This window comes from Schistocerca gregaria, chromosome 2, assembly GCF_023897955.1.
Source record: "Schistocerca gregaria isolate iqSchGreg1 chromosome 2, iqSchGreg1.2, whole genome shotgun sequence".
Classification (NCBI taxonomy): Eukaryota; Metazoa; Arthropoda; class Insecta; order Orthoptera; family Acrididae; genus Schistocerca; species Schistocerca gregaria.
Window position 1 is genome coordinate 434,941,362 of NC_064921.1, and position 13,535 is coordinate 434,954,896.

Sequence of the window (13,535 nt, forward strand, 5' to 3'; positions counted from 1 at the left end):
AGAATTGTGTTTGTTACTCGTTAGCATGATATGCTGTTGCCATCTGATATCACCTTCTACGTACTCTGTGCAAACTTACACACGTTTCTTTCTTCATTAGACGTTCCACATTTATTTAATGTTGGTCTGGCCACAAGTTACTTACACCGAATGCCAATGGAATTGAAATAAAAAGAGTAAATCTTTCCAGAACGACTATCAAGTGGGATAGCCCGGTAAACTGTATTAGTCAGAGGTACTGATGAGCTCAACGAAATCGAAACTGGCTTTACAAGAAGGGCGTTGAGGAACGTTGGGTTAAATGTTATTTTAATCCGAAGTTATTGCTTGGACCTAGTCAAAGACTATACAATTACTCACCACATTCATGTACGTATCTGATAAACTTAGAGGGGAAAGATGCATTTGGCCGCCTACAGCACTCGCTTTATCCACATCTCCAACCATGAGTGGAAAGGGAACGAGGCAGATACGAGAGGTAACAGGTCTCCTCTACCCAAACCGTATTGTAGTCTCCTGATTAAGAACGTATATGTAATCAGAATGCTGGTTTCTTGATTCTATGACATGAAAAGATAAACCTATTTTAAGACCAGGAGGAGCTACCACGTTATTGTCTCAAAGCTGAAAGCCTATATTTATTAGTAACAGTGCACCTACGAGTGAATATAATGTTGCTGTGATCTGTAAGAATGCGGCGTACATGTTACTTTTTGTGAGAGAGGAACAGATGGTAATGAAAATGTATGCGTTTTCAGAAAACCTCCACCAGTGACGTTTTTCGGAATAAAAAAAGCGTAAGTGCATGCTACAGATAAACATCGAAAATTTCGGGATATAAACACTGTGAATTATTAAATCTTAACATTATTCAGAAGGACTGTTGTTGGGTTTCAAGGTTGGTCATCTCCTGAATTTCCCTGTACCTGTGCCTAGTGCGTTCTCGGCCGTGTATTCTACTATCAGAACATTTCAGCAAAATTAGCTGTTAGATTCGCGCTTTTCTTAATATTTCTGTCAAGTAGTGGGCGGTAGTTTGGGTTCTCCGCCCCGATAAAATACAGTACAACTACAATGTTACGTTCACAGACAGACATCCGTACGACTCTACAAGAAAGTACGTCATACTGTTTGCTATGCCCGTGGTGAGTGCTGGTCATAAAAGTTCTATAAAGTGTAAAGTCGTTTATTCTATCTATAATTTTTCAATATAAGTGGATAGATCTTCTGTAAACTGAAATCACCACTAAAATGAAGCTACAATCGAGGTCAGTGAATTACTGCTGCTTAATTTATATTTTTTAATTGAATTTACAGAACCAACAATAACGTTCAGATAACAATGCAAATTTCTTAGTCAAATATTATCAGTTCATTAACACATTCGAAACAGATCACTTTTGACTTATAATGAAATGTGTGTAAAAAGGCCTGCGAGAAGAGAAAAAAAACAGTTTTTTAAAGTTATTATGACGGGAGTGTTGAGTAGCACGGTAGACCGTCGAATTCGACACGTAAAGACTTCCGGAATTTAGTACGAGAATTTTTTTTTACTCTTCTGCTAAATGATAATCATATTTGATGGGCTATTGTTGCGCTTTTTTGTAAAACGAGTGGCGTTATTTTATGTTATGCTTGAAAGACCGACGAGAAGTAAAAAAACTATTTTTCTTGCCAGAACAGTGATTCGCAGCCTGTGTTTTGAAACAGCACCCTCACGTAAATGGAACCGTTCAGAGAAGACGGAAGGTGGTCTAACATCAACGCGCATATGAAATTTGTCGTTGGACTGAAACGCGCTTTAGTCAGCATTGTTTGAGCCTAGAAACTCATTCGTGAAACTGCTTTCCTGCGAGTGTGTCCGTCTACAACGAGAAGGATGCGCCTACGCCATCATGTTTGGAGCTGTCTCTGCGTTAATTTTTTATCAACAATGATAGCTGTGTTAGCTACGCAAATCATGTAAGTTGTCAATTATCTTCTGCTTCCACTTCTTTTCTTTTTATCTTTAACTATAAGTAGTGTTTTGATTTTAATTTCTGCATTTAGGAATTCACCAAGCGATGCTACATGTTAACCATGTGTGATTCCAATTTTTTTGTCGAGAAAGACCTGTTTCATTCGAGGAAGTGTTCCTGCAATAGCTCTGTAAACCGACGCAGGGTAATAAAACACATTTTCGCTTGGTAATCTTTGACTGTTGTATACTTTGAGCTTAACACTAGATGTTCCAGTTGAGTTGGCAGTTTGCCACGATAACCGCACGGGCGCCGAGGCCGGAATGGCGCGCATCTGGCCGTTCACTTGAGAGCGACCAGCCGCTGCTCAGTAGTAGTAGTCGTCCTCGTCGTCATCCAGGTCGAAGAAGGGGATGATGAAGTCGATCAGGAAGAAGGCGGAGTTGATGATGGCGAGCGACCCGCAGGCGAGCCCGCAGGCGCGGCCGTTGTAGTACAGCGGCGGCCAGCTGTGGATCCTGCGCACCTTGTCGATCAGGTTGCTGCCCGCGGCCATCTGCAGCGTGGCGCCAGTCAGCGAGTAGACCATGTCCTGCAGGCAGCAGAGGGCAAGTCAGCACGTGACAGTGTCCAGCCAGCTGTCGGAAACGCTATAATGACACCAACCGTCATAAGCAGCAAGTCCCATAGTTTTGAATACACAACTGGTCAAAAGTGTGCGGACAATCATTCGTGGACATTAATATGGGGTGTCTCTATCCTTCGCCTACACAGGGTGATTCAGCTGCCCCTAGCAATGGGTTTTATGCAGTTCGCAACGCCTTCAAAAAGTACGCGAGAAGCTCATATTCTCTCGCTAGCTACGTGGAAGCTGTTAGCCTTACAGAAACAATGAACACCATCTTTTTATATGGAATTTAATGTAGTTAAATTTTGAGCTGTGATACGTTTTCTCTGGCGGCTACAGTTTTCAAATTATTGAAAAAAATTGTTCAAATGGCTCTAAGCAGTATGGGACTTAACATCTGAGGTCATCAGTTCCCTAGACTTAAAGCTACTTCAACCTAACTAACCTAAGGACATCACAGACATCCATGCCCGAGGCAGGATTCGAACCTGCGACCGCAGAAGCAGCGCTGTTCCGGACTGAAGCACTTAGAGCCGCTCGGCCACAGCGACCGGCGAGTTATTGGAGAAAAACTCTTTTGGAGGTCACTTTTGTAAGTTTTCTTGAATAACTCGAAAACTGTAGCCTCAGGTGGAAACGTGTCACTGTACAGTATTTAACTACATTAAATTACAAAACGACCCTCTTCAATTTTTATGTAGGACTAATATTCTGCACTTCACGAGCTAGAGAATATGAATGTCTCGCGTGTGGTTTCTGGAGGGGCAGCTAAATCACCCTGTGTAAAGGCTTAAAACTATGCTGGGGATTCTGTCAGTGATGTGTCTGAACGTATGGAAGGGAACAGCTGCCCAGTCTCCTTAAGTCATGGAAGGTAGTGATGTTGGAGACTGAGGTTTGGAGCGAAGTCGACTCATCCCAAAGCTGTTCCATTGGGTTCATGTCAGGACGCTGGGTAGGGCAGTCCGTTTCAGGTATGTTATTATTAACCATAAACCATTGCCACATATATGATGATGTTCACAGGGCACATTACAGTGCTGATACACTCAATCATTGTCTCCTAGTTCTTCGCTACTGTATTCAGTACACAATGCAGTAAACTGTGTTCGTGTACTTCAGCATTTGGCGCAATAATGGGATCTGTCCCTAACCACGAAAAACACCGCCGAACCGTAACAGTACCTCCTTTGCACTTCACTGTTGGCATCACACATGATAGCAGCCACGTTCGCCAGGCATTCGTTTCTCCAGACTCTTCTGTCGGATTGCCACAGGATATAGCGTGATTCATCAGCCCAAAGTACTCGTGTCCAGGCATTCACTACCAAGAGACGTCTCTCTTTACACCACCTCATGCTTCATTTAGCACTGACCACAGAAATGTTTGGCTTATGAGGAGCTGCTCGACCACGGTTCTTTTTAACTTCCTACGCAATCATCTTTCTAGCTGGACTGTTGGCAACGCTTTGGAACTCATGACTGATTCCTTCCTCTTGTCTTATGCGATTTTTTACCATCGCCCTCCGCAATGCTTTACGGTCCCTGTCCTTCAGCACATGAGGTCTGCCTGGTCTTGTTTAACTGTGGCTGTTCCTTCCCCTTTTCGCTTCACGCTCACATCACCCACTGTTGACTTGGGCAGCTCTGGAAGGTTTAAAGGTGCATGATGGGTTTGTTACTGTCGTGATCAATCCACGTTCGAAAGTCTCCTGACCGATCCTTTCTGTTCGTACTGAGTGTGTACTGACAATACATTACTTCCCGCCTCCTTTTATACTGGCGAGTGCGCCTAGAGTTGAAATCTACTGGCCAATTCCGCATTATCTAGGGGTGCCGGGATAATGTTGGACTGGTATTGTTGGTCAGATAGTGTAAGTCGCTTCTGAGATCGGAGGAATAAGGCTTGCAATATCAGTATGATCGATAAAACACTATTCTGTTGAAACGAACATTGAGGTCGAGGGCAGTTTCACTGACTTACTTAATAATCATTGTTATTACGAGGGTAGCCCTGGAAGCAACAGCCAATTGTCCGTTTTCGCTGTGCAGGTTGATATAAGGCTTCGGTAGAAGGCTAAATAGTTCCCTCGGCATCGGATCTTAAGAGTGCCAATTAAAAATGTCCATTTTTGAATTCTTGGAAGTCAGCCACCTACAGTGTATGGTGCAGCAGCTATGAACGGAAGGGTTATGAGCAAGTTTCAACAATGGATTCATTCATCACAGAAGATTGAAAAATCACGTGTAGAACTGAACACTGCAAGAAAGACGCATAAACCTAGACGAGATACACATTTTTCTAACCAAAATGTTTCTAGTTCTTCTTGTTGGTGAAACTGTTTCCGAATATTTTGGCTATATCAAAACTGGTGGTCTATGGGATCCCAGCAACTGAGTGATCAACATGTGAAACAGATATTGACTACAGCACTGGTATTTTTTACGCTCTATCACTAGATGAAAAAATGAAACAATCGTGTGGCATTATTGGCGGAATTTCTCGGTCGCCTGGTGCAGGACATTCCATTTGACGGCCTTCAGCGACATGTGCGTTGAGGTTGAATGTAGTATCTCCGAATGAAGACGATCTCCGACCCGAACAGGAACTCAGCTAGTGAAAACACTTTCCTCGATCATATTGTTGCTAGTGTTGAGCAGTAGGTGTCTCGTTTCACCCCGAGTCTAACCGCCAATCACTCAGATTTCGTGCACTCTCACCACCTAGAAAACCACTAAAATGCGAACAATCACGCTTAACACGAACAGTCGTGCCAACGTTCTTTTTGTTTTTATTTATTATCTTTTTATAGTAAGGGTTTTCTCGGGGTGGATTTCTTGCCAAAGGGCATTACTCTCAGCGCAGATCGACACTGTGACTCCCTTAGAAAACTACAACGATCGTAGGCGTGGCGTGCCTTCCCGAAGTACTGTGCACAATGCCCGTCCTTACATCACTGCTCGGTGAATGCGAAAAGAAAACTGTTGACCACTAACCCTACGGCTAGAACACTGCTTCTACAATTTTTTTCCTTCTTACGAAGATCCATGAGTGAGAGACGTTTTGGAAACGATGCGAGGTGAAGAACGCAGTGACCATCTTGCTTAATGGATAGCCGCCGACAGCTGACTATGACACTAGAATTGTAAAGCTCTTGGACATACGCGACAAATGTTTAAGTAACGGAGATGGTTACGCAGAGAAATAAATTGAGGTTCAATTTTGTATCCGATATGTTTTATATCAATAAAATAATGTATCTCTTGAATTTACTAAGAGCAAACAGTTGGTACTTCCTGTTGTATTACCGTAACTTCGTACAGAAATGGTAGTCGATGAAAAGAGCAATAATAATGGTAATTTTAACCACGAAGAAGTACAGAGGAAACTTCCAAGAATGATTTTCTGAACCTTTTCAGATCAGGACAGAAATATTACTAGGAATATATTCTCAACACTCATCTATAGTTGCATGGCGAATGATATTCAGGAGTGGCGTACGATATTGAAGATGGCTCTGGTCAGTCTGTTGAAGATTGGGCCGTAGAAGAACAAATGTAAATAGGGTGCCTAAGGGATGATATATCCTTGATGATGGGGAATCTGTAATTGCTTCAGAGGAACGTAATGTGTTCATGGAAGTGACGAAATAAACAAGCGTGTAAACACTCTTTGAAAACACAAAAGTAACTTCAACAGTCAATGGCAACACAACCTATACAAGAATCAAACTCGGAATAATAAACGGCGTGGCTAAAATTGAATGCCCTAGCGAATGGAACAAGTCACATATTCGCTCCAAACGGAAAAAGACAGTTTTCCAGTATGTTAATGTCAAGAGAGATAAATGATAAGATCCACGACACTTTCCAAGATGTCTCTCTTCTTTCAATGAAGCAGAAATTGTTCCGAATAAATGATTGCATTTAGCAACATTATTACCCCGTATTGTCACGCTTCTAAACATCTAACATTGGTTTTGATCACTAGGATGAAATAACACAACCTATTAAAATTTGTAAGGGGAAAAAATCTAGGCTCCAGCTACCTCCCTCCAGTGTGGCTCAAGGACTTTGGACAGAAATGGTATAAACTCCTGTTGACCACTATTTAAAAGTTTTGTACGTACATCTTAGGGGGATAACGCTGTTGTGAAAGGCCAAGACAGCCATACAACAAATATTTCAGGGAATGACATAGTTTTATCCTAGTCCTTTTCTGCAGGCCACGTAAGTGTGTATAATCGTTAATACGCCCATTTTAAACGATATTTTTCTTTGGCTGTTATTTAGACATCAGAAATAAAATTCTCTTTTCTTATTAGATGTTATAACTACGAATACTTTCCGGACTCTGCTTCAAATGCTTCAGATTAATCTACTGTTAGTAACTGTATTCTGATGACCGATGGGACCGTTTCTCCTTGTCCCTGTCTTAGAAAATTAGTTTGTATGGACGAGGCTGTAGTTGTATCCACGAAAGGTGATTGCAAACGTCGTAGTGTGAGGTAGGGAGCGTACTGTAGGTATTATCAGTGCAAACGGTTTTGATACAGGGAATGGTGAACTCGCCGTATAAACTAAGCAGCGCGGTCCATAGTAATAGTTTGAGAATTTTTTACCCCAAAATTTAAACACCAATAGATTTTGAAAATCGAAGTTACAACAAGCTAGACGGCAACTAATAAGGCTGGTTAGAGCATTGGTACATTCCACGTATTTTCCTTAAAGTTTTGGGGATGTCCATTGCTTAGTTCTTCATCTCACTACCTGTTTTTACTTCTTCAGGCGAAAGCTGAAGAAAAACTTTCTCTCGTCGTTGGGCAACATCTGCGACGTAAAATCGCATATTCTACAATATCTTGAGAACAATGAGAACGGCATTTCTCGAAAAAGTGATGGATGGCTTCCCAAAGCGACTGCAACAGAGTAACCGATACAATGAGTTCATTTGCAAGATCTTTTTTTTTTTTTCAACGACATAACCGACGCCGTGATTTGTAAAGGAATATGTCGGTTATATTCAAAGAAGTTACGTGCTCTAAAATTTATTTTGTTTAGAATAATTAATACGATCAACGAGAACTCTTCACACTGTTCTTAAGACTTTAAATAAAATACAAGTTAGTGTATGAGGTGACGTGCTGGTGCGTGCGCGGGCACTCACGATTTTGCGCGGTATGCGCTCGTTGGTGGAGAGTCCGATGAGGGTGACGGTGACGATGATGATGTAGCCGCCGTACGTGATGTGCTGCAGCACGCCCGTCGACATGTTCCCCGGCAGCGTGTGCACCGCCAGCGCCTGGCACACCATGCTCAGCACCTGCACACAAACACGAGAGTTGTCCAATACAAACCTGTCATTGAAGTCCAGCACCAGGCTCGGACTTTTTTTTTTTAGCTTTACCTCCAACGGTGTTCTGCTTTTGCATGGTATTACGTAACAGGCCATACAAGGACAATAAATATGGGCCCGAATACATATACTCTGTGAGGGCCTAACGTGACATCCGTCCATGGCATTGCATCCCTCTGCCTTTCGGCTTAAGAAATCACTCACTCTTTAAACTACAACTGTTGCCCATGACGTACGGCCCAGACAAAAAGGGAAGACTCGCCCCCTTTCTCTGCTTCTAATCGTCGTGCACTACTTCCAGGATCTTCCACTGATTGCAGCTCACGCACCTTCATCTCAGACGTGCGAAGTTACGTCAGTGCCGGCCGGGGCGGCCGAGCGGTTCTAGGCGCTACAGTCTGGAACCGGGCGACAGCTACGGTCGCAGGTTCGAATCCTGCCTCGGGCATGGGTGTGTGTGATGTCCTTAGGTTAGTTAGGTTTAAGTAGTTCTAAGTTCTAGGGGACTGATAACCTCAGAAGTTAAGTCCCATAGTGCTCAGAGCCATTTGAACCGTTTGAAGTAATGTCAGTAGTTGTGTTTATCTTCAGTAAACGTATTTCCACTGTAATGTTTCCGCGAGTTTCCGTGGGCCGTATGGAGGAGGCTTTCCTGAAGACCCAACAGCTGCTTCCCCTGGCCTGGTATAGGTTTATAGATGACATCTTTGTGGTCTGGACTCATGGTGAAGAAACTTTAATTTCCTCCATAACCTCAGCTCCTTTTCGAATCTGAATTTCACCTGGTCCTTCTCCAAAACCCAAGCCACCTTCCTGGATGTTGACCTTCATCTTGTTGAAGCTCACATCCACACCTCTGTCCATATCAAACCCACAAACAAACAACAGTACCTTCACTTTGATAGCTGCCATCCATTCCACATCAAACGCTCCCTTCCCTACAGTCTAGGTATTCGTGGCAAACGTATCTGCTCCAGTGACGAATCCCTCAACAATTACACCAATAACCTGACCAGTGCTTTCCTCTCCCGCAACTATCCTGCAGACCTTGTCCACAAACAAATCTCCCGAGCAATACATTCCTCCCCGTCCAACAACAATGTTCTTACCCTCAGACCACATAGAAGCATCCCCCTTGTCACCCAATATTATCCTCGCCTCGAATACATCAATAAATTACTCCGCCAGGGATATGACTTTCTCAAGTCAACGCCTGAAATGAGATCATCCCTTGACAAAATTCTCCCCACACCACCCAGAGTTGCCTTTCATCGCCCCCCTAACCTCCGTAACATCCTTGTTAAACCCTACAATATTCCCAGACTACCTTCTCTACCCAGCGGTTCCTACCCCTGTAACCGAACCCGCTGCAAAACCTGCCCCCTGCATCCCCCCCACAACCACCTACTCCAGCCCCGCTACTGGTAAAACATACACAATTCAAGGCAGGGCCACGTGTGAAACTACACATGTCATTTATCAGCTGACATGCCTGCACTGCACAGCCTTTTACATTGGTATGGCAACAACTAAACTGGCTGAGCGCATGAACGGACACAGACGAACTGTCCGCCTAGGAGATGTCCAATACCCAGTAGCGGAGCATGCCCTCCAGCATAATTCTAGGGACCTAGGAACCTGCTACACCGTATGTGCCATTTGGCTTCTCCCACCCAACACCAGTCCCTCTGAACTGCGGAGATGGGAACTTGAACTCCAGCATATTCTTTCATCCCGCCATCCCCCTGGACTGAACCTACGTTAAACAACCCCACTCCCATTTACTCTTCAGTCTTCTCCTTTTTCCCTTTCCTCTGTAGCCATTCATGCATCTTTTCATCCTACATCTTTATACTATATACCTCTTTACTTCTGTATGCATCCTCTTTGGTTTGAAGCTGGCACAGCACTTGCAGTAGAATATCTTTGGCTTCCCTCTGACAACCATGTCTCCATCCTTGCTACCCTCCCTATTTTGCTTTCCCTGTTGCTTCATAACCTGGGTTGTGAGTAACTAAATCCACTCTCCCTTCTTTCCTTTCTTTCCGCTCTCTCCTCCCTGATGAAGGAACATTTATTCCGAAAGCTAGGAACGTAAATTTTCGGTTGTTGTTTGTGTATCTATCGGCTGTACTGAGCTGAGGTAAGTACTGGCCATCCCCTCTATCTCTTTGTTAGTATTTGTTTCACATCGTTATAAGAGATTTTCCATTAATTATTTGGATGTTGTAGATAGACGGTCCAAGATCTCTGTATTACTCTTGCTGAAGTTATTGCACATGATAGGGAGTGTTGTTATTGTACGCCTCACATTGGATGGCGGCCCAGTTCTGAACTATTCTGCGCATCCGGCACTACTGGCTTCAGACAGCCAGCGACATTCAGTCTTCCTCGGAACACCTTGACGTCAGTAACGCTGGACAGCGATAAATGCTTTCCCACAGACTGCCATGTGCCCGTACAAGAAAGGCGAAGAATTCTTTGTTGTTGCAGAAACACTTTGTAAAGCTTGAAGCTTGGCGACATGGGAAATGTTTGCTACCTCTGTGCCACAATAAAGTAAGCAAACCTCAGCCACACAATACTTCCCCCGCCTCCTCCCTCCCTGCATCCCCCCCCCCCTCTCTCTCGCTCTGCACATCTGCACCGAGGCGCCATACGCGCACTATAGAAAGTGTAAACGTAATTACGATTGCGGAGGAGTGAGGGAAAGCATGGAATGAAATTAAAGTCTCTTTGGACATTGACGCAAACGTCAGCAACTTCTCCAAGTGGATAGAACTTTCTTTGTGGCTTTGGTTTAGGCGACCAATCTTGGGGATGTAGCTAATATCTTCAAACTAAGCATCGATAGCGCGAATGGCTAGACCTTTCTTTATCCCATGTTAAATAAGTATGAAGGATCATTCTTCGTGGATTCTTTGTTATTGATTAGACAACTTATAAGAGTAGTTCTAAGGCGATCGCGGGAAAACAGGCAGCTAAATAGAAGAGGCGCTCGAAGAACTGGATTTCCTGCCATAAAACGATGTAGGACGTAAGTCACGACCAGTTTAATTGGAGGTAGCATGACTGATTTTGTGTGAGGAGAGAGTAAGACACACACACACACACACACACACACACACACAGAGAGAGAGAGAGAGAGAGAGAGAGAGAGAGAGAGAGAGAGAGAGAGAGAACACCTTTCACCACGGCAAATTATGTTGTTTTAGATCCTCATGAATGTTATACAATTCACTCATAAGTGTTTGGCAGAGGGTTCATAGGAATACTTTTAGACTACCGTTCTACTCTCGATGAGCACGTTGGGAAAATGAACATGTAATTTATTCCGTGCGAGATCTGATTCATTTTATCATGATGAACATTTATTCCTATGTTGATGGAAGCACCGATATTTGATCGGGCTAGCAAAATCGATTGAGGTATAACATGCCGGTGTGGTCGAGCGGTTCTAGGCGCTTCTGTCTGGAAGCGCGCGACCGCTACGGTCGCAGGTTCGAATCCTGCCTCGTGCATTGATGTGTGTGATGTCCTTACGTTAGTTAGGTTTAAGTAGTTCTAAGTTCTAGGGAACTGATGATCGCAGCTGTTAAGTCCCATAGTGCTCAGAGCCACTTGAACCATTTTTTTGAGCGATTGTATTTTGCCACGGGCCCCAACCATTTTCGATGTTCGAAAGAAGGTGACGGGACGTGGTTTCGCCACCACCGTCTGAGCGAAAAGGGTAGTGTCACACGAGCAGCTCAGCTGCTCATAAGTGTGTATCGCACGAGGTTTTCTTCTAAACCAAACGTTTTGCACATACTTTTCTCATAAAATTATCCTCATGCGTTACGTTTCTCCTTCCAAGAGTGAAAATCTAGTTTACAGGGGGAAAATTTTGACTCTTTTTTTGGGAAATGCAAGAAGAAACATAATGAAGAAGGGCTATTGCGCTTTGAGTGGGGCGATTGGGCGTCTTCTGAAAGTAACAATGGTGAATTACAGCGAGGTAATACCAGCGGAAAAATGCTCCTAGCATGAATATGTTCCTTTGTAATACGATAATATGCTCGCATTTTTCAACATGCACCTTACCTCAAATTCCCAGAAGCTCCCGTAACTGTAACTCACTCTCACCATCTAGTCCATCGCTCATACCTGTCCACTTGCAATTGCTCTTTCTCACTCACTCATTTCGCGAAACTCACTCTTATCACCTCAGAGTGGCTCTCTATCATTGTCTACCGTGTCACAGCCACAGTTCACTTCGTTTTATCCCAGTACTACAGTGTCATCTGACTGTGACTGTCTCCCTCTTGCTCTCTCTTATAGCTAATGTCTCATCCATTCATTCCTTCCTCTCTTCTCACCGTCGCCAACTCACTCTTCCTCGTTGACATTGTCTTACACTCTGCTAAAAGAACTAAGCAGTTTGCCCAAATTTGCCAAGCAGGAGGAAGTGTGTAATTCCATAATTTGACCCTGTACTGTAGGATAGTGACACTAAAAGGATACTTCTGTTGGGTATACAGATGGTCCCTAGCTAAGGGGCTATCCAGACCCTGCTTTTTTGTCACCTGTAGAAACCGAGGTACGAGTATTAACACCTGAAAACTCTGTTTTTATGCACGGGGTTTTGTAATGTATTAAGTGCGCATGGTGTCGCATGCCTACTGATTAATACTCTTGGGGGAAGTTTTAGTCGTTACCTCGTTACTGTAGACAACGGCGCCTCACAGGGGAGTCGGGGAGGGGATGTCGCGGCCACGCCACCGTTGCCGGGCGTTGTCTGTGGCCCGCTGCCGCCGCCCTTGTTTGTGTGCCGGTAATGAGCTGAGCTGTCGCTAAACAGAGGCAAGGCCTCTACCACGCGCTGATTAGACCCTGCCTCCGACACAATCGCACCGGCGCGACTCCCTGAATGCCGTACACTTCCAGTTTTACTCAGTTTTTCCGAAAGCTGTGCGATCGGTTTGTGGCTCTAACTTCCTGTCTGACAGTCTAGTGTATCTGCAAAGAATTTTATTTCGAAGTAGTCACAACTCTTCAGACAGTTACGTGTGTTAAAGTCAGGACTTGCATCATCGAACTAAGTTTTGAGAATGCGTTAGTGAAAATTTGCAAGAGAGATTCGATACGGTATTCTGCTGTCGTTTAGGGTACTTACAAACACGTGAAAGACCAGTTCACTGTTGAGATACGTGTGAAACGAGACCAACGCTGTAGACATCGAAAATAACTGTCTTGTCGTTTCAGCTTTAACGTGCTGATGTATTTGCGGAAGACTGCGTTGGGCAAATTCCTTTGTGAGGAAATGTTGGACTACCGCAGTATAGATTCACTTGCGGACAACAAATATAGGAGTCTGTGGCTTGTTGAAAAGTATGCGAAAGAGTGCGTTATTACATGTTTTCCTGTGCAACTTCTCTTGCTTATAATCACTGGAATTTTGAACTCACTGTAGATCCTTCATGTAAGAGCACCGGTCTCTGTGGGAAGAGCGAGGTAGCAGTGTGGCGGTGCTACGGCTGGGGCGCTGAACCCTCTAATGTTCTTCCCATCCTTTCTGGGGTAAAGAATTTAATTGCTATCATTTTGACATTTT

At 43.9% G+C, this 13,535-nt stretch overlaps 2 protein-coding genes across 2 annotated transcripts in view; one reads left to right on the forward strand and one right to left on the reverse strand.

Annotated features, from left to right (window-relative positions):
- Positions 1–13,535, forward strand: part of LOC126324953 (adenylosuccinate lyase) — a 722,118-nt gene that overhangs the window by 455,105 nt on the left and 253,478 nt on the right. The window lies entirely within an intron of this gene.
- On the reverse strand, positions 860–12,725 carry LOC126325069 (uncharacterized). The gene is made up of 3 exons (XM_049995142.1): positions 12,640–12,725; positions 7,754–7,909; positions 860–2,550 (listed from the first exon to the last, which is right to left on the reverse strand). The coding sequence occupies exons 2-3, from the start codon at positions 7,898–7,900 to the stop codon at positions 2,326–2,328; spliced, it is 372 nt and encodes a 123-aa protein (XP_049851099.1). The 5' UTR covers positions 7,901–7,909; positions 12,640–12,725; the 3' UTR covers positions 860–2,325.

Excerpts from the sequence above, each read along its gene's own strand:
- LOC126325069 (XM_049995142.1), bottom strand. The coding sequence starts at position 7,900 with ATGGTGTGCCAGGCGCTGGCGGTGCACACGCTGCCGGGGAACATGTCG. Across the intron at positions 2,551-7,753 it reads AGCGCATACCGCGCAAAATC|GACATGGTCTACTCGCTGAC; the intron begins GTGAGTGCCCGC and ends TGCTGCCTGCAG.